General features: G+C 47.7%; 1 protein-coding gene and 1 long non-coding RNA gene across 3 annotated transcripts in view; one reads left to right on the forward strand and one right to left on the reverse strand.

Annotated features, from left to right (window-relative positions):
- Nucleotides 1–1,607: 1,607 nt before the first annotated feature.
- Nucleotides 1,608–9,123, reverse strand: LOC144323910 (uncharacterized). Its single transcript, XR_013389258.1, has 3 exons — nt 7,399–9,123; nt 5,657–5,821; nt 1,608–4,371 (listed from the first exon to the last, which is right to left on the reverse strand). It is a non-coding gene; the product is annotated as an uncharacterized LOC144323910 (long non-coding RNA).
- A 276-nt stretch (nt 9,124–9,399) lies between these two features.
- The window catches only part of UXS1 (UDP-glucuronate decarboxylase 1), a 93,770-nt gene continuing 82,159 nt past the window's right edge, over nt 9,400–21,010 (forward strand). For both annotated transcript variants that reach the window (XM_077914883.1, XM_077914884.1), the window contains exon 1: nt 9,400–9,588. In XM_077914883.1, the coding sequence (XP_077771009.1) occupies nt 9,495–9,588 (94 nt within the window). In that variant the 5' untranslated portion in view covers nt 9,400–9,494. The remainder of the gene's footprint in view (nt 9,589–21,010) is intronic.

The following is a 21,010-nucleotide window of genomic DNA, read 5'->3' on the forward strand; positions in this document are numbered from 1 at the left end:
ACAACATGCACAAATCACAATGAGACACTTCTCTCTCTCTCTCTCTCTCTCTTTTTCATTTTTTTTTTCTGTTTCTCTTTTTCAAAGACAGGATGTTGCAGTGAGGATAAAGGAAGGTCCCAATGCTGAACTGCTCACAACAGTGATCATAACGTAATCAGACACACATACCTTTATGTTCTATAAAGCTTCAGAAAGCTTATTAGGCCAACTAAATTGAACTTCTAAGTGACCGCTCACACAAATTGTGTATGGAATGTTACAGCCTACTCTACGAGGCCCCTGTTTCTTTGTAGTATGACATTGCTTTAATTTCAGCAAAGCACAAAGTAAATTACCACGTGTATTTGATAAAATAATTCAGAAGGATTTCCTTTGGGGGATTTTGACAGAAATCTTTGAAAGGGCTTTGGTGGGTATTTTTGGTGTTTTTCTTTTCTTTTCTTTTTTTTTTTTTTAATGTAAGAATACATTTATTGGACCAGGAGAGAATACCAAACCAGAAAAGCCACATTTCTGTTACTTAGTTATAAGCTCATGAAATTCAGATTCTTATCACTTTAGAGTGAGGATAGAAAGTAGGAATGATTCCCTTTTTTGTAGTTGTGGTAAAATACACATAACATGAAATTTACCATTTTTAAACATATAGTCTGGTGGCACTAAGGGCTTTCATATGCCTGTGCAACCATCACCACCATCTGTTTCCAGAACTTTTCATCTGTCCTAATGACCCATTAAGTGTGACTCCCTGTTTTTCCCTCCTCAGTTTCTGGCAGCCACCATTCTACTTTCCTGCTCTGTGAGTATGTCTAATGTAGGTTCCTCATACTCATGGAATCACACGGTGTTTGTCCTTTTGCGACTGGCTTATTTCACTACTTAGCACGACATCCTCAATGTTTCTCCAAGCTGTAGCAGACATCTCCTCCCTTGTCAAGGCTGAATAACCTTCCACCACATACACACCACGTTTTGTTTAGCCATTCATTCACTGATGGAAATCTGGGGAGTGTTATTTTCATTTTATTTAGAAATTCACCAAGGGATATCTTTTTTGAAGTTGTTTTCCAGGGAAAATCTCCCTTAGGCAAACCCTGCATCCAGGACCCTGGTCTATGAAGGGAGGAAGAAGGCCTTTGGCAATTTCTTGAGCTGCTATGTTATCACTGCTTAATGCTTGCCCTTGAATCTGTATAGGAAACAAGGCTTACCTATCTTTAAAACGAATAAACTGATACCTACTTGTACTGACTCTAGAGCCTGTTCTTCCTTCCTTCTCTGGGTTTTATTCTGCCCAAACATTTCAGTGTTGACCCATTAATACTGGAAAATTCACTCCTTGAGCCTTGAGTTCTGACACTACCTTATGATGGCGATCTGCTACCCCCATGAGGTCTTGCCTTTCCCTGATGTTGGTAATTTAAAAGCAATCAGAAAAAAAAAAAAATACGGGATCCCTAGGTGGCGCAGCGGTTTGGCACCTGCCTTTGGCCCAAGGCGTGATCCTGGAGACCCGGGATCGAATCCCACATCGGGCTCCCGGTGTATGGAGCCTGCTTCTCCCTCTGCCTGTGTCTCTGTGCCTCTCTCTCTCTCTCTGTGACTATTATAAATAAAAATAAAAAAAAAATCTTAAAAAAAAAAAGAAAAAATAAAAAAAATATAAATAAATAAATAAAATAAAATAAAATAAAAGCAATCAGAAAGCTGCATATAAAGTACGAATAAAGTAACTGCTCTTTTAACGTGCGTCTAAACATCCATTGTCCTTCACAATGATCTTTGAAATGTCTGTAGAATTATCTTCACATCTCTGCTATGAGTTTGACTACTTTACAATCACAGGGTGCTGCCGTGGCTAATTACCTCGTCCCCTACTTAGCTTAATTCGGTCCCATCCCAACTTCCTGTACTGCTGGCATTGACTGTGGGTCCAGACAGCGAAGTACAAGTGGAGGATGTCAAGACGTGGGCTATTTCATGCACGGTTCTGCATGTGCCAGATGCTTGCCTGCTTGAAGTGCTTTACTAAATGATAACTAGTTGTGCACCAGAAAACCCAATAAGAGTAGATCTCATTGTTATAATTCCATGGCTTCATATGCTAACAGGGAAGTCATTTTTTTCCTTTAAAAAAAAAAAAGATTTTATTTATTTATTTACTTGAGACAGAATGTGCGTGCACAAGAGGTAGAGAGGAGCAGAGGGAGAGGGACAAGGAGACTCTGTGCTGAGCATGGAGGCCAATGCAGCACTCAATCCCACCACCCGGAGATCATGACCTGAGCCAAAATCAAGAGTCAGTCATTCAACAATTGAGCCACCCCGGCACCTCAGGAAGCCATTTTCCGACTGTCTGCTCCCCTGACTTCTTGCTGTGTCATTGCATCTCACTCTACTTCTGGCCATGTATACCACATATAGTTGTACAGGTTATGCATTAATTAAAGGTACAATATCATAGATTAATATTAATAAATAATTTTTATGATTTATTATAATATCATAATTTATATATTTACTATGAGAACTTCCTGCCGGATAGAAGTGAGGTATTTTGAGAAAGAAGGGCCTTTTTCTGTTTCTTATGAAAATGCCATATTTTGCATTCTCTGCTTCTGAAGATCCCATACAGGTGTTTATTTACACACATGTACATGTGCATGCCTGTGTGTGTGTGTGAGTGTGCACGTGCACACACACACAAAATTTTCTCATCACTCTTTGTGCCCACAAAATTCTCATTTTAAGTTTTCTCCCTTAATATGTAAAGTATTATAAGGTCTTGGGATGCCTGGGTGGCTCAGTGGTTGGGCGCCTGCCTTCAGTTTAGGGCGTGATTCCTGGAGTCCCAGGATCAAGTCCCACATTGGGCTCCTCGTGGGGAGCCTGCTTCTCCCTCTGCCTGTGTCTCTGCCTCTCTCTCTCTCTCTCTCTCTCTGTGTCTCTCATGAATAAATACAATCTTTAAAAAATGAAGTATTATAAGGTCTGAAAAACATGGTTTCGTGGCTGATACCTAATCCACTGAAGTACTGATTAGTTCACTGTTGCCTTATAAGACAGTGCTCTGACTAAAGTCCTAGGTCAGTTTTAAGGAACTCATTATTATCAGGCTACCTTCCAGCTCCTTGGCTATTTTAGCCAGGAATATAGGACTGCCTTTACAGTAGACAAGGAAGGATGCTGCCTGCAGGATATGACATGGAGACTTTGCTCAAAATGATCACCTCCAATGGTAGTTTTTAGTACTTAACAATTCACCGAAAAATCCCTGAACTAGAAGGAAACTTGCAGATAGAACTAGGACAACCAAAAGTGCCCTGGGTCTCCCAACCCTGCCCCAGTCTTCCCCAACCACACAGGCATCACTAACATCACAGCATGTCACCTGCTGGGTCTGGAAGCAGGAGACCTTCCTAACTCCTGCTGCGAGCAACCACTGCATTGCTCCTGCAGTTGATGTGCACTTGAAATCTCTTTGCCAATTCTGAATTCTAGACCAGGAGTCTCATTAAAATGCAAACACCTGGGAGGAAAATATTTTCAGTCTTCACTGAGTAACACCTCACGAAGACCTGTCAGCCCGCCATACAACATGAGAGTCTTATGTGATTAATTTTTCTCTCCTTTGACTGCTACAATCAACTAGACCTTCCATTGTTCTGCTTCTGAAATAACCCTCAAACTTATCTCTGTGCCATTTCCCCCACAACTCCTGGCGTGTTCCTCCTCCTGTCCACCTGGGCTGTTGTGCCTACCATACCCGGTGCCCCTCCCATGACCCCTTTTCCACTCTGGCCTCTGTGGTCAGGAGACCTGCCTGACAATGGATGCCACTGCCCAGGGAGGGCCGGTCACACCCAGCATCTATGGACTAAAGACCAGACTCCGAGCCTAATTGGGCTTGGGAAGGTACTTTAAGGAGGACACCAGGGTATTTTGTAGAAAGGGAACTGTATTTGCTTTGGAACATAGGAAGGGGAGGCCACCAGGGTATGAACTAAACAAGGGGAAACAAAATGCGCTGTATAGAAATAAACAGGAATTCCAGGGTTAGGGCCAGATGGAGGGCCTGGGAGTGGGGGACAGGGCAGAGGAGAAGACAGGAGTACATGTATGTGTGTGTGTGCATAGAGGAGAAGGGATGGAAGACTGCACAGATGGCCATCCCCAGTGGTGCATTGGTCAAAGATCTCTTAGGTGACACTGCTGTACATGAGTTCTGTAATCAGACAATGAAGTAAATGGACAGTGGGTAGTGGGCAGGAGCCAGGTTTCTCACTGAAAGTAGCAAGGGAAGAGGCTAGAAGGATCCATGTAGCAATGGATTGGAGTTGGAGACATCAGGATGAACACATTCTGGGCCTGGGGTAGGAAATATACAAGATGAATGAACCTGGAGCACTTGCAGTGGCAGAAAGTAAGGAAATGCTAAAAACAAAAAACAAAACACAAGACAAAACCAAAACACCCAACCACAGTGAATGAGGGTAGATCAAAGGTGCACAAGAGCCAACTTAAAGAGCTCCCAGGGACCCAAGCTGAAACAATTTGAGCAATGAAATAAACAAAGTGGCATTGCATTACAACTGAAGGCACAAAATAATATCCCTAAATCCCTACTGGATGATAGATTGTATAATTAAATAATTGGATATTATGATAGGTTTGATGAGACAAAAATTCCACATAATTTATATAGATACACCCCCTCTCAAGGAGGTGGTACAGAACTTCCAGCTTCTCAGGTGCAGGCTGTGTAGAGTGGCTTTCTTGCAAAGACAGAATGGAAAGTGGCAAAGTATAGCCGTGCAGTGGAGGAACCTGACAAACACGCCTAAGCCAGGCAATCAAGGCCAACATCAGGCAGTCACAAATCATGGTGACAGTATGAAGCCCTGACATGAAGGGACATAGATCCTATGTAAATGCAAGATGTCAATGACAGGAGAAAATGAGTGCATGAGAATGCTCTGTACTTTCTCAATTTTTCTGCAAGTCTAAAGCTGTTATTTTTTTTAAGTACAAAGCTGTTAAAAAAAAAAGCCTATTTTTTAAAAAGACTCCTAGAAATGGGAATGTTAGATATACAATTTCAAATTGTTCATGTGGCTGGCATATTAAACCCTCCTGTGTCCCCAAGCCCAAGAGAAGGTCCAGTGCACTCACTACGGTGGTGGTGGTGGTGCGACCGTAGGGCAGGAAACAAGAGACCCGCCTCTCCTCTGCTCTCTTTTGAGACCCACGGCAGTAATGTCCTCTACAGAGGGACTCCAGGGCATGCATCAGGGTCAGCACCCAGCAGAAAGCAGCAGTGACCTGTGGCAGAGCTGGCCTGGTGTGGAGAAGCAGCTTCATGACAGGCAGTTCTTTCTCAAGTATCTTAGTGGAAGATGTGTTAGTCAAGGTCTAGTCAGTAAAACTATCCTAAGTATTTCAAACATTAGAAATGTAATACAGGAGATTGGTGACAAAGCTGTTGGGAGGCTTATGAGGACAAAGAGGAGAGATATTAGAAGAATAAGAAAGAATACCCAGAGTTGAGAAGCAGTGAATGCCCAAGGGTGCTCAGCCCTGGAACAGCTCAGAAGAGAGGCACTGATTCTCTGACAAGATGACAAGATGACAGCTGGGGTTTGGAATCACCTACCTTTGCTAGTGAATGGCTAATGCAACCACTAGCAACTTGCAGCAACCACTAGCAATGGCTACACTGGAAGAGCCAGAAGCAGAAGTTGTCTCTCCCACTGGTCTTCCACGAGGACCTCCGAGGGGCAGATCCTGCCAGGGGCTGGACCATGCAGTGCATGTACTCCTGCAGAACAGAACAGAGGCCTCTGGGGATCCCTGGGTGGCTCAGCGGTTTAGCGCCTGCCTTCAGCCCAGGGCATGATCCTGGAGTCCCAGGATCAAGTCCCACATCGAGCTCCTTGCATGGGGCCTGCTTCTCCCTCTGCCTGTGTCTCTGCCTCTCTCTCTTTCTGTGTCTCTCATGAATAAACAAATAAATAAATCTTAAAAAAAAAAAAAAAAAGAAAGAAAGAAAGAAAGAAAGAAAGAAAAAAAAAAAGAACAGAGACCCCAAGTACAGATGGAGGCTGAGGCCACCGGTAAGTAGCCAGCAAAGAAAGTGACCCTTGGCCAGGGCCTGACTGACTCATGGTTTGTACTAACCCTCAAGGCCTTCCAGAATGTTTTCTTTCCAACATTTATACCTTCTCCTCTCAATCCCTGTCCCTCCAGCCGGACAAACATCCCACCGTTCCCTCTGGAAGCCTATCCCTCCCCCTTGCCCCTGTCCTTGCTCTTTCCCCAGGGAAACCCCCCACACAAAATCTTACCAGTTCTTTTAAATCCTGCTGACGTAGCCCTATTCTGCCAAACCTTCCTCTCCCTGTTCTCACCTGGAAGCACAGATGTGCTAGTTTAAAAGGAAAACAAACAAAAAAAGGCAGCAGCAGCCCTGATTTATATCCATAGGTTATTTCTGTAGTACAAACACTCCCGCTGGAGCTGCTGCCTCTCAACTTTGGTGAGCATGTACCCACAGACCTGGTGCCCCATACTTCCTGGGAGCAGTGTTTCTGTCTTGTGAAATTTCTTAGCCATCGACAGAGCCTGTCCCACAGCCCTCACCATCTGCTACCAGGAATTACAGTTGTTTCTGCGCATGTTTTCACTCTCCTGCAGAGAGCATCCTGACCTAGGGGCAAGGTATGAACTAAAACCCCATCCCCAGGCTTCCAGTTACTGCCTAAACTCTTAAGGTTTCAGTCCCTCTATTAAACACAGCAGCAGCAATGGTGTCCCTATACCACAGGGCTGCTACAAGAATTTCAGGAGATCATGTGTCAAAGCATCTTGTGGAACAGGCCCTGGCATGTGATAGAGGGGTAATAAGTGTTATTTCCTGCCCTTCGTAGATTTTTAACACTCTAGAACAGGAGCCATATCGATTCAATTCTTAATTACCCCTTGTAACTAGTAATTGCTCAAAAATATTCTTGTTGGGCAGCCCCAGTGGCCCAGTGGTTTGGTGCCTCCTTCCGCCGGGTTGTGATCCTGGAGACCCGGGATGGAGTCCCACATTAGGCTCCCTGCATGGAGCCTGCTTCTCCCTCAACCTGTGTCTCTGCCTCTCTCGCTCTGTGTTGTCATGAATAAATAAATAAAATCTTTTAAAAAAATATTCTTGTTAACATATCCACAGAAAGAATGATGTCATTGATAGGAAGGAGGAGGCGTGGGGGTGGGGACATAAGCACAGGCCTGTTGGGGGAAGTGGAGGTGGACTGGTTGGAACAAGACAAGAGAAAGCAGAGAAGGGGGCAGAGGGAATGACAGACCAAAGCCCACAGATTCCCTGATGAGTTTGGAGGACCTCTTTGGTACCTCTGTTTCCTTGCGCCTTTGCACCTCCACTGGGCACGAGATGTGCTGTTGCCCACTTCCCAATTCTGGCTTTGGTTGAGCTGGAAATCAGGGTCTTGGGCCACCAACAGCTTTCCTGGTGGTAATGATGGCAGCAGCAGCATTTTACCTGTAGCCACTGATGGCATTTCCATATACTTACTCCAGTGGGGTAGGAGAAATTGGGAATGGTGTATGGTGGCAGAAAAACACTCAACTAGGAATGTGGTTCTGCCTTTTTGTTCAGAAATAGCATGTGTTTCATTGCTGTCCTGTTTGAATCGATAGATACCTATCAATTTAGTTGATAGGAATCTATTAACCAAATCGTACCTACAACCGAATATGTTTGAAACCCACTTACGATTTTCCCAGTAGGGCAAGTGTCAACAAAATCTTTTTCATATCTGTCCCTTACATTTAATCAAAAAATCACAGAATCAGAATCAGAGGAGCCCAGGGCCCTGCCTGCCCTAGGCGCTTCGGTGCAGCAATCATAGATCTAACCCAAATCCAAATCCAAAATGTTAATGATAGGTGAACTAAGATTCACAGGCAAAAAGCGATTTGTTCAAGGCTCAGAGGCGGACTCCAGAACCCCTGCGTGTGTGGGAACACAGGCTTCTGGCTCCCACCGTAGGGCTCTGTCTGCCTCCACAGGAAGTGAAGGAAGTACCACCTGGCTGCTCCCATATTTTCAGAGACTGGGATCCAGGCATCTTGAAAGTGGGCCCCTCCATTTGTGGGCAGCATGACAGCAGGGTGGCTCTTCCCGCCATAAGGCTGCTCAGCGTGTTTCCTTCCATTCACCGATTCTCCCAGAGAGTTCCTGGGATACGCCAGGGATAGGGGAAGGTTGTACTGCATCACACAATCACAGCATTTGCACTGTGTGGTTTCAGGGCTGTAACGTGTTAGTGCTTTGGGTTTATTGCTAGTCGTTGACTATTCTTGGAGGCTTCTCGGGAAGCTAATACAAAGTATCTAACTGGCAAATCGGCCTGGCATTCCAGGGACGCTGGTGCTCCTCCGATTTCTCCCCGACGCTCTCAGCACTTCCATCCGGTGGCTCCCCAGCATTTTCTGGGGCTCACGGGCTTGGCACCGCAGGCCTGCGCGGACCATGCCCTCTCCTGTACCGGGGCCGGCTGCTGGTCCTGGTGCCTGGCGCGGCTCCGCGTTTGCAGCGGGCAGTCCCCGATGCTCCGATGCTCGATGCTCGCGGCCTGGGCACACCGAGCCGGCACCGCCGCGGGCGCACACCGCCGGGCCACGGGGTCACAGGTGGGCGCCCCGGGGCACCCGGAGCCGACACCTTCCGTGTTTCCTCCGGGACGGACGGCGCGCCGTCATTCCTCCCCTTCCCTGGTGTGTCCTAATTCTGTACCGCCAGCAGTACGTGTTCATAATAATAACAACAAAGCACTTTCTGAGACAGACCTCCCAGCGGGTCAAGGCCGAGAACCCGCCACCGGGCTCCGACTGCAGCGCGGCCGAAGGATCGAGCCTCTTCCCGCCCTGTTGCGGCCGAAGCCACACAGCAGCCCACGGGGCCGGCCCACTTTCTGAAAGACGCGCTCAAAGAACTTCAGAGACAGGCCCAAATTCCGCATAAACCTCTCCTGGCTCCCGGGGGCCCCGCCGCCCGCTGGGCCGGGCCCGGACACCAACGCGCCCCAGGTAGGACCCCGCCGGCCCCGCGGGGAAAGCGCGCCGGCACGCGCATGCGCCGCGCACGCCCCGCCCCCGGCACGCGGCCACATTCTTCGAAAACGGAGGAGCCTGTGGCGGCGATTGCGCCTGCGGGGCGAGGAGGCAGAGGGGCGGGGCGCGGCGCGGCGGGGCGGGGCGGGGCGGGGCGCGGCGGGGCGGGGGCGCGCGTGCGCGGCGGCTCCCCCAGCAGGAAACCCGGCGCGCGGGGGCGGGACCGCGCGGGCCGGAGGTAGGGGGCGGGGCTCTCCGCGGCCGCCGCCGCCGCCGCCGCCGCCACAGCCGCCGCCGCCGCCGTCCGCGCCGCCGCGCATTGTGCAGCAGGCGGCCCCGCGCGGCAGGGCCCTGGACCGGCGCGGCTCCCGGGCATGGTGAGCAAGGCGCTGCTGCGCCTCGTGTCTGCCGTCAACCGCAGGAGGATGAAGCTGCTGCTGGGCATCGCGCTCCTCGCCTACGTCGCCTGTGAGTTCGCGCCCTCGGCGGGCGGGCGGGCGGGCGGGCGGGGAGCCCCATTCATTCCGCGGCGCCGCGGCGGCGGGGTTGGGGGCCGGGGGCGCGTGCGGCCCGGGGCGGCCTGCGGGACCGCGCGCCGCGCTCTCAGCCCGCTGGGGGCTGCTGCGGTCCGGCCCTCCCGGTGCGCTCGTGCGGCACAGCTGCCGGCCAACTCGGGCGCAGACCGCGAGCGCCTAGGCCCGGCGGGGGGTGCTGGCCGCGGGGCTCCGGGTCGGCCGGCGCCCCCCGCCCCCGGCCCCGCCGGCCCCGCCGGCCCCGCGCGGAGGACTGGCGTCCACGTCGCCCCGGCAGCCGGCGATTCCCGAGCGTGCCGCGAGGACCCCTGGGCGCCGCCGCTGCCGCGCCGCCGCGTTGGGGAAGGAGGATAAAAATACTGTTGCCGTTGGCAGAGCCCCCGCTTCGCCTGTTGGCTCCGCAGGAAAATTACTCAGCACTTAACCGTTGGGGAGCCAAGGGCTGCGGCCCCCGCCGGCCCGCGGCCGCGCCCAGACGTGCGGGTGCCCCGGGTCCCGGGCAGGCGCGGCGGCGGCCGGGTGCACGCTGTGCGCCGTGTGGCTCCCGCGGCTCCCGCGGCTCCCGGGACGCCCAGCCTCGGCCGGACCCCGGCGGACCCGCACGCGCAGGCAGCGGGTAGACCCTGTGGCATCCTAGAGGCGGGAACTGCCCTGTGCGGGCTTGCTTGCTGGGTGGTGGTGGTGGTTGTTTTCTAATCTATATGATGGGAATACATTTTAATTGTTGCTATTAATACTTTACCAACTACCACTGTTGGTCTAGAAATAGCTCCCCGTGTGAGCTCCGTTTGATTCCTAGCCACCAAAGTCTTCAATGAAACCCCCTGCTAACTGTTTGAGTTACCAAGATCTGATTCCAGAGGTGGCAGGGGACTTTAGAAAGTGACTTCAGTAGAGCTCTGGGAGGATATGTGTTATTAAGACGCAGGCTGTCCAGCCAGCACAGCCCAGCTGTTCCAGGAGGTGGAGCAGAGAAAGCTCAAGCAGGGCTCTTAGATCCTAGACAGTTTCAAGCCGGGGATGGGTGTTAGATGCGAGTAGTTTGAAAGGGAGAAAAGCTACTCTTAAGTGTTTGTAGTCAGTCTTGAGTAAGAAGAGCTGAGACTCAGGGGGAAGATCATTTAAAATTGCATAATTATTGTTATGAAACAATAATACCTAAATTTGCTGGGTGTTTACATGTGTGTGCAGGCAGGAGTCTCATTGGCTTATTCAGTTATCTCAACAACCTTAGGAAATACTGTGGTCATTCTCATTTTAGAGCTGAGGAAATTAAGACCAAGAGAAATCTACACAGATAACAAATAATAGCCAAATTTTGAACGCAGAAAGGCCAGGGAGCCCTGGGTAGAACCCATGTCTGCAGCAGCCTCAGCTTTGGTTATCGGACTTCTAAAGTTGGACAGAGGTGTTTAGAATTAATAAAGGGGGATGTAGGAAGCCATGGGAAGTTTTTCACCATTCATTCCACCGGGAAATCCTGCCAAGTCCTTAACTGTTGTCTGTGACCATGCTTGGTGTCAGGGGACGCTGAGAAGTGCCATCCTGGTCCCTGGAGCAGGGATTCTCAAACTGGAGTGTGCATCAGAATCGCCCTGAGGATTTTCAAAACGTGGAGTTTTTACCTCCCACCTCAAGCTTTTGATTGAATAGGTCTGGGATGTTGCACTTCATAGCTTCACTTGGGAAGCTGTTGCTGTGGTCTAGGAACCCCTGGCCTAGACAGTAAAGGGACCAAGAATTAGATAATCATACAAATGAGGGTTAATTTACAAACTGGTATGAAGGAAAGGAATGCCTGAGAGCTTATGAGGAGGACTCCTGAGTTACAGTAATCAGGGGCACTTGTTTCCATGATGAGTTGAGGCTCAAGCTGAGAATAAGGATGTATAGAATAGGGAGGCCTAGGAGGGAATTTGTTCCTCTGCATGTGCAGAGGTCCTGTGGCAGCCAAGAGCAGGGAGTGCTTTAGGAATGCAAAGAAGGGTAGTGTTCTTTAGAACATGAAAACAGGGTACAGTGTTGAGGCTGGCCGGCAGATGGGGGTCATATCTGGCTGGCTTGGAAGAGGCCTTGGGCCAGATTATAAAATTTGTGATTTTAGTTATGAGGGGCTGAAGAATAGGGTGGATCAGTGTTACTAATGAGCAGGGATGGTATATCCGAGACACTGCAGAAGGGGTGAAAAATGTTACAGGACTTCCAATTGGTAGTGTCCAAGGACACTGAAAATGTAAGTCAACAGGGAGCCAGCCCATTGACAATCTTGCCCTCCTTGTTAGGAGTGAAATCTCTTTGAAAAAACTGTTCACACTCCCACTTAACACACGCCCTCACGGCTAGCCCGTCCCGGTTCTGGAAGTGCATTGCCTGTTCCTCTCAAGTTCTGCTAGTCTTTCTCATTTCTCAAAGGGTGTTTTTGTTTGTTTGTTTTTTTTTTACTGCTTGTGCCAGAGTCTCCCTTCCTATCAGTGAACATTCTGGACCATGCCTAGGGGAGTGAGCTTGTGCCCCGTGCATTGTGCACTAGAGCTCTTTTCCATGCCTGTGTTTTCTTCTCAATAAAATTCCCAATCCTCCGGGACAGGAATTGTCACTTAAGTGTTTCAGCCCTTGTATCACTTGGATCAGTGCTGCTAGCTCTTTGGAAGAGCTCCGATGCCTGATTGAAAATCATGCCAACCTACTAGGCTGAGGCTCCCCAGGCAGAGGCTGAACTGGACTTACCTTTAGTGTTTTTTTTTTTTTTTTTTAACATGCATATAGTTTGAAAAGCCAAATAGAGTCCCTGCCTTTGTTTTTCCCCACCCAGAGGCAAGCACTTAACTTCGGTTAGCTGATTTTGGTATTTGTCTTTGTGTCATAGGATAATAGCTTGCTAATTTGTTATTTGTCCGTGTTACTTAGTGCCTTTATTCTTTGGAAGATGATGGTTTATTCTCTAAAGCTGCCCTCCTCCTCCATGTTTACATCCCTCATGTAGATATGGTGTAATTTTGAGATCAACATTTAATATATATGTGTATGACTGAACACTATTCTTATTGCTACTGAGCATGTTGTGCATGAATTTTTGTTTTTCCTGCAGCTAATAACTTTTTTTTTTCTTTCTATGTACTATTTCTGATTCAACTCCAAATGCTTGTCAGTTGTTTGCATCTTTCCCCAAATGTTCAGAGGCAGAGGACCTTTTGACTAGCACCTTCCGGAGGAAGGGCCCCCAGAGCCTTCGGACCTGCTCTGCCCGTCACAGGTGTCCTGTCCCCTGACTTCCCCTAACTTATTTCACACTTCTTTCACTTGGACATGCATTGGAGGAGAATTTTGAGACCATCATAAGTGTCTTTCTTTGCATTTAGTTGGTAGATTGATAATGCAGAATTCTAGAAAAAGATTCCTTTAGAACTTTTTAGGGATTGTTTCCTTACTTTCTGCCTTCTAATTCTTTTTTTAATTTTTATTTATTTATGATAGTCACAGAGAGAGAGAGAGAGAGGCAGAGACATAGGCAGAGGGAGAAGCAGGCTCCGTGCACCGAGAGCCCAACGTGGGATTCGATCCCCGGTCTCCAGGATCGCGCCCTGGGCCAAAGGCAGGCGCTAAACCGCTGCGCCACCCAGGGATCCCTCTGCCTTCTAATGTTGACAAGTTGTTTCAGGTCTGTCCCTTTCCATGGGACTTGTGTTTTCTTTCTGGAAGATTGCAGGATCTTCTTTTGGCCCATGATAGTCATGGTTGACCACACATTTCCAGCTTTCTGCCACCCTGGCCTTGTCCTCACTCCCAGAGCTCGGTGGCCTCATGCAGTCACCATGCCCTGGAGCTGAGGAACGGGGTGCCCTGCTCCAGTTCTGGGGCCAGTGATTAATTGTGAACGTTTCCTCCTCTCTGAGTTGATAACTGGCATCATTTAAGGTGATGACACTCAGTGCGGAGCACCCCCCTCCCCTGCCTTAGAGTGACATGCCATGAGGAAGGCATCATTGTTTTTAAGCGTCATAGGGTCTGGGCTTGCTTGTTGCTGCAGCTCAGCAGAGCCTGGCATGCATTTGTGCCCCTTGTGCTGGGTACTGGAGAGGCCCCTGGCAACCCAAAGACTCTTCCTTTTCAGTTCCGGGGATTTTCTTAAATAATTCTTTGCTTGTTTCACCTCCTCCATTCTGTGTTCTCTCTCCCCGGAATATCAGTATGCTGATGTAGTATTGCCTGCTCTAGGCCTTTTATTTCCTATTCTCCCCCACCCCACCCTCTTTAAAAAAGTTTTGCTCTGCTTTCTGGAAAATTCCTCTTTGTATTTTAGCACTTCTAGAGATTCTTTTTTTAATAGTATTTTTGCTATCTTTTAAAATTATTATTATTCATGAGTTCTTTTTTCTCTGGATTTAAAAGAAATTTTAAAAATGTCTTCATTTCATGTTTGTGTTCTCTTCATAGTAGTTTTGTTTGCTCATTTTTCTTTCTCGCTGAAGAGTCTCTTCCCTCCAGGTCCTTTCCCACATTTCTTGTGCGAGGCTTTCTTTGGTTTTCTGCTGGCCCTAGGTTGTTTGCTCCTGTTTCGGAGGAGTACTGTCCTCTGGGCTCTGAGCTCTGGTGACAGGGCATTGCCAGGTTTCTGCTGGACGGCCCAGTGGGGACAGGGCTTCGGGTCTCAGCAGTACCTTGATCATCGTCCCAGGTGAACCTGGGGCTCCCCAGTCCAAGATGCCCTTCCTAGAGATGGAGCTGCCTGGCATCTGCTAGGGTGAGGAGTGGAGCTGCCACTCGTTCTGCTATTCAGACAGATTTGAAAGTCAGACCCCTGTTTCTGTAGCCTTGTCACCCCGTTTCCACATGCACCAGTCATGACCATTCCAGACTCTCCTGACCATTCCGGCCTTCTCCGCTGCCTGCTCATCCTTCTTTTGCTCTCTAGCCACCTTCTGTTCCCCTTTTCCTGTCCACTTAGGCTTAGACCCTAAGCAAGAATGACAAAGAAGTCTACTTTCTGATGTTATAGTGAGCTTAGGAGCCATTCTTCAGCTTTTGAAAATTAGAGTTGTGATACCTTGTAATATTCAGGTATTTTTTGGTGTATCATGCATCATGTGGTAATGACACCACACTTGTGGTACCTTTCCATCCTGTTACTCTTGTTCCACTGGAGAGGAAAGCCACTAAATGGAACACTGAAACCCATCTAGAAGCATGGTATTTGCATTTGTGGGAACAGACTTCAACCTTGTCTGAGTTGGGCTTCCCTTAGAATAGTTTTGCCTTAAGATAATCAACCTCACGTGACTAGGGACTGTCCTCGAGAATTCACATAGTAAACACCCACTGGCCTGCTGCTTGGGAGACATGGGGAGTTAGACTGCATCCTGATGCCAGCAGACTCCTGGAAAAAAAAGGTAGGGGAAAAACAAACAATCCAGGTGCTGGTTCCAGATTTACCTGAGCATGAGGATTAGCTCATGCTTGTTAAATGCAGGTTCTCAGGATCCTCCTGAGACCCACCAGGCAGGGGCCTGAGGACCTTCCTTCCAGTCCTCCTTTGGGGTTAGGGAGGGGCATCTCAAAATGGTTTTGAGCCCTCGACATTTTATTTTAAGAATTCTCATGCCTGTTTTCTATTCTTTCTAGTGAAAGAGTATTTTGGCAAACACCCAAATACTCCCCTGCCCAGATTTACCAGCTGTTCTTTTTTTCCACATTTGTTCTTTCTGTTTTAATGTATACTTTTTTAATTTGGTGGAAATATATGAAAGCTGCAGACATAATATTGCTTTACCTTTAAGTAATATAGATCTGCTGAGACTAGAAGCATCTTCTGTAGAATCTCATACTCAAAAAAGTAACATAAATGATATTGTCCAATGTACAGTCCATGTTTGAGTTTCCACTAATGGTACCATCCGTGTCTGACAGCCTTTTCTGTTGTTGTTGTTTTAACTCTAGGATCAGTCAAGGTTTATATGTTGCATTTGGCTGTTAGTTCTCTAACTTAGTTTGATTATTCATGACCCTCACCTTTTAAGAAAAGCCCAGGCCAGTTGTCCTATAAAACGGCTTGCTTCCTGGATTCATCTGAGTGTTTCTTTACAATTAAATTCAGCTGAACTTTTTTTTTTATACTAGTGCTTGTTGATTCGCATCCTGTCACGGTTGTCGCACCCTTCATCATATGCTAGATGCCTGGAAGGGCTGGCTTTATTTTAAAGGTGTCTTTTCCCTGCACACAGTCCTGGGGGCAGTTCTTGGGGGCTTGGAGTATCTTCTTGTCCAGCCAGTGCATTCAGCGTCCATTGGCAGTCCTTGCTTGGATCAGTTTTAACATTGGGAAATCCAAAATGCTGGTTTTCTGATCCTATAAGCCCTTCTGTGTTTATTAACGTGTATTCTTCTGGAAAGAACTTGCCTCTCTCATTCATCTCTCACTTTCTGTAGTAGTTTCCTTTGCCTGCTGTAAGTAATTGCCACAAACTAGGTGGCTTTCACATGAGAGAAGGTTATTCTCTCACAATTCAGAGGCCAGAAGTCTGAAATCAATGTGCTTCTGAGGCCACTGTCCCTCTGTAGGCTCCTTTGAGCCTCCAGATGTCTTGGCTTGTGGATGCATCCCTCCATCTGCCTCTGTGGGTGGCCACATTGCCTCCTGTCTGTCACATCTCTGTGTCCTTTATGAGGACACTTGGTCCTAGACTTAGGGCCCAACTGGGTAATCTAGGATTCTCTTTTGGACTCAAGATCCTTAATTACATCCACCAGGAATCCTTTTCTAAGCAAGATCACATTCAGGGTTCCAGGGATTAGGCTGTGGACATATTTTGGAGGTATGTCTCACCTACCCCCACCCCCCTTTAAAAAAAAATCTTTGTGGACTCATAGATTCTCTGCGTCTGTGAGCACTTCCCTGGTCTCCAAATGTTCTGGGCTCTTGTTCTTTCCCTGCCCCAGACCTTGAAGTAGCCATTTCTTGAGGAAGTCCTGCTTCTTTCACTGGGAGACGTTGTTAAGGATGTGCCCTGGTTGTGCACATCGCCATCGAGGTGTCCTTGCTCCCATCTTTTTTAGGGGACAGAGCCAGGAAACATACACACTTTTTCCAATCATGAGTTTATACACATGCACCCAGTTTAAATCCTAACAGGTTTCTTCCTTACCTTCCCCCATTCCATATTGTTGTGTTCTTTTTGCCACTGTGAAAATCTCATTTCTGACATCAGTAAAAAATCGTTAGCTCTCTACTACTGTACAGACAGAATGGTTTGGGAATTACTATGTCAGTACTACTACTGACAACAAACTTCACCGAATTCAAGATTTCTTTGTAGTTCTTTTTTATCCTCAGAAAATATGCCCCACTGAGGATGTGCAGTTATTGTGTCCAAAAGCTCCTTGTAATAATTTTTTTTTTTAATGCCTGATACAAGTCAGACTCATTTCTTGGTAGGTGTCAATTTTCTTCTTTCTGATAAAGTATTTAAACCATATACCTGGTTCAAAAGTCAAAGTACCTAAAAAATTAGCAGCCTTTTGGGGAAATCTGGAGCCTTCCGCACCCTTTCGATATATTTTGTCCATCTTATTGCAAATGTTGGCCTTAGTCTGTGGATGCTTGCCCTTTCTTTGGGTTTTACTCAGCAGGTAGCATCCTGTGCAGACTCCTTGCCTCCCTTCCTGGAGAGCGAGCGTGCTGTGTGTGTGCAAACAGATGCCCCTGTGCTGTTGTACAGCTGTAGTACTCCTGTGTGCATGCACCTGTCTCCTACAGAAGGCATTTCAGTGATTTCAGATATGTTGCTGTCACAAGGACCGCCACAGCAGGGAAACTTGTGCTCATGTTCCCACCAGGGTCACAAGCAGCTGGTTCCCCTCAGCCTCCCCAGCAGAGCTTTGGGAAAACATTTGCTTTTTCACCAGGCTGAAAAATGGCATCTCCTTGTTTTAATTTGCGTTTCTCTTATTGTGAGTGTCATGAAGCATCTTTTGAAATGTTCAAGAGCTATTAATATCTCTTCTTCGGAGAACTGTTGATGGATTTGCTCATTTTTCTGTTGAGTTGCTGGTTCTCTTTTCCACTCATTTTTTATTTCAAATAGACTCCGCAAGTATCATGGGTCTTGAACTCATGACCGGGAGATCAAGAGTCACATCTTCCTCTGTCTGAGCCTGCTAGGCACCTCTCTTTTCCACTGCTTTTTAAGAACTTTTTATGTATATGTTAGCTGTCCTGTGTGAAGTGAACGGTGATTACTTTCTCATGCCTGGTATGGTGTGGAGAAAAATATATTTGGTCTCTGTCCCCTATTCTTGGCGCAGGATCCCCTGGGTAGCCAGGATGGGGCTGGTCATGAGAAGGACCAGCCCGTCTGCTTAGAGGGTTGGCACTTTGGCCCCCCATCCACCAATCTTCAGGAAGAAAATGCAGTGCTGGAGGTTGAGCTCTACAGAAACCTGAGCAGTGGGATTTGTTGAGCTCCCCAGTTGTTGAACACAAGGGGGTACTGAGAGAGTGGTATGCCAGAATGCTCATAGAAGCTCCAGGCCCCTCCCTGTACCTTGCCCTGAGAAATGCAAGCAGGGATTGGGAAGGAATGGGAATCCCCTCAAGGCCCAGGGGTTGGTACTTTAGAGAATGGATAGGATTTGGACAGTAGAGTTGAAGGCACAGGTGCCAGCATGACTATGGGCATGGAGGTGACAGGGTGCACAGAGCAGGCCCTTCTGGTGCTTAAAGGCAGCATTTGAAGTCTGCCTCCACATAAACTTTATTCAGTGAGATGCGTAAACTTTTGATCAAAATTCGTGCAGCTGAGAAGGTAGAGATTTTGATGAATATATTTCAGAACACACAAACATTAGGGCAGGGCCAAAGAGAAACAGTTTTGCATTTGAGGCAGCCCATCTAGCCTGGATGTTGCACTCTGCCAGGTGCATCCCCCTGTTTTGTGTAGATGCACTGCCAGGTTTTCAGCCTGGTGTGTGGTACTGCTGAGTAGGCCAGGAAGTCAAGAGCCTGGTTGTTGTGACGTCGAAGAGCTTTCATGAGTAGATGTTTAACATGCAGGCCCGGTTGCCAGATTCTCCATGAGTGTTGAATGCACATTAATGCCTGCTTCCCCCTTTTTGTTTTCTTGCTTTATGTTCTGCACATGTTTGGATCTTAGGAGCTCCTGAAGGATACAAGTGGGGAGAATGATTCAGGATTGGCCCTTTTTGGAGAAGGGCGGTTTCACTTGCCTTCATTCAGCTCATTCTGTGCCTTGGGGACAGTCATCTAACCCTGCTGTTTCATTTTTATGCACTTATAACATGGAATGCTGTGTTCTTTTATACTTGGCAGGTGATAGTACTTTTTAAAAACAGCTATGAGGAATTGAAAGAATTTCTTTCAAGAGATAGTAGCTTCAGTTGATGAGCCACCTGGAAGAACAGATGTTTCCAGGTGTGAGTGTGAGAAAGTGACCTCTGGGGAGGGATTGTCCTCACGGAGGAAGGGCAGTGACAGTGGACAAACAGGTGCACCCTGGAGGTGGGGCAAGGTGTTCTTTCCCTCCCTTTGATTCAGAAGGGCAAGGAGTGAATTTCAAGGTAATAATCCATGAATTTCTTTGAGTTTTTAGTTAAGCTTTCTATTTTTCTAACCAAAAGAAACTAGTGCCTTTATAGCAGCACCAGCAAACAGTTGAATCCTTTTATTGTATCTTTTTCAGAGTCTAAACATCTTGGAAAATGAAAACAATTTTGTTAGGGTAGTGAGACCTTGGAATTTTATTCTTAGTATCTTTGAACATTTTTATACTCTTTCTGAAAACAAATATGCTGTTTCTAAATTAGAATTCAGTTGACATTTGTAATATAAGTGATCTGAGTTTTGTTTATTTATCTATTTATTTATTTTTAAAGATCTTATTTATTTCATTTCGGGAGGGAGTGCTCACTTAGGGGTGGGAGGGGCAGAGGGAGAGGCTGGAGAGAGAATCCCAAGTTGACTCTCCACTGAGTGGGGAGCCTGACATGGGGCTCGATCTCACAACTCTGAGATCATGACCTGAGCCCAAACCAGGAGTCCAATGTTTAACCGACTAAGCTACCCAGGCACCCCTCTTTATTTATTTTTTGAAGGGTGAGCAGACAGCCGTCTTATATCAGCAACAGAAGATTGAAGGGGTAGGATGGCTCCGTTGGAATCAAGTGAAAGAATCACATTAATCTGATGCTCTCAGGGGCCAGTGACAGGCCTTGTAGAAATGGTTACTAGCCGTGAATGATAAGGGCCATAAATGGTGGTTCTCCTTGTAACTTGCATGCAGCCAAATCAGGATCTTAGATCTCGTCTGCCTCTTAGGTTTTTTTTTTTTTTCTTAATTTTTTATTTTTTTAAAAGAATTCTATTCTGATTCTTTGCTCTCCTTAGTCCCAATACACCTTAATTATTTAAAAGACATAATTTCTATCCTAGGCTCTCAAAGCAATGAAAAGCCCCCTCTCCCTGCCTCTGCCACTGATGCAGGTGCTGAAATTCAGGTTGAGGAGTGACTGACTTTGATAATGCTACTGTCTTGCAATGAGGCATGGGGGGAGGATAATCTCCCCATTTTGTAGATGGGGAAACTGAGGCAGAGAATGGTTACGTGACCTGCCCTGGCTCTTAATCTGGTACTCCATGGTGGTGTGGAGAGACCCAAAGGAACCCGAAGGCTGCACCTACCTCATTTCGTAGCTTCTGTGTTGACTTTTAGTGACATTTGTCCTGAAAGAACGTTTCACTTCGAAGCAGTCCCAACGAGGTACCTCCAAGGTGGAGGGAGCAGGAAAGTATTTTAGGGGACCCCACTCCTGGCATTGCCCTTGTCTTAGTGGATGGTTGACTGGCTTCTGGTTCTCCCCTTTGACCCTGCTGTGCAAAACCCCTTTTTCTCTATGACTCTAACCTGGCTGGTGAGCATGGTGGGCCCAGGTGGCTACTGGGCAGCTTGTCTGCCTTGGAGCTCTTCAGCCTCGATGCCCTGGCTTGGGTAGTTGGAAGGCAGGTCCTTCTGTCCTAGCAGCAATGTCCTGTCCAGGCCAGGTGCTGAGTTGGCAATGCTTGCAGCCCTTCTGAGCCAGAGTGGCAAGTCTTGTACCTGCACCTGCCTGGCTCACCTGCCCAATCCCCCACTACTGAGCACCTGAGGCCTTCTGAGCCTCTAGGGCACCTGTCCCCCATGTGCTCCAAACACTTCCCCCACCCCACACACCTGCCACTCACTCTTACCCTTCCCCCTTCCCATACTCCCACCTCACTATATTAGTCCTGGTACTCCCCTCACTGTCTGCTCACTTCCCTCTTCCTCTCTGCCCTCCCCCCCCAATCTAACCGCTTTGTCTAAGGAACA

The sequence above is a fragment of the Canis aureus genome, chromosome 11, assembly GCF_053574225.1.
Source record: "Canis aureus isolate CA01 chromosome 11, VMU_Caureus_v.1.0, whole genome shotgun sequence".
Classification (NCBI taxonomy): Eukaryota; Metazoa; Chordata; class Mammalia; order Carnivora; family Canidae; genus Canis; species Canis aureus.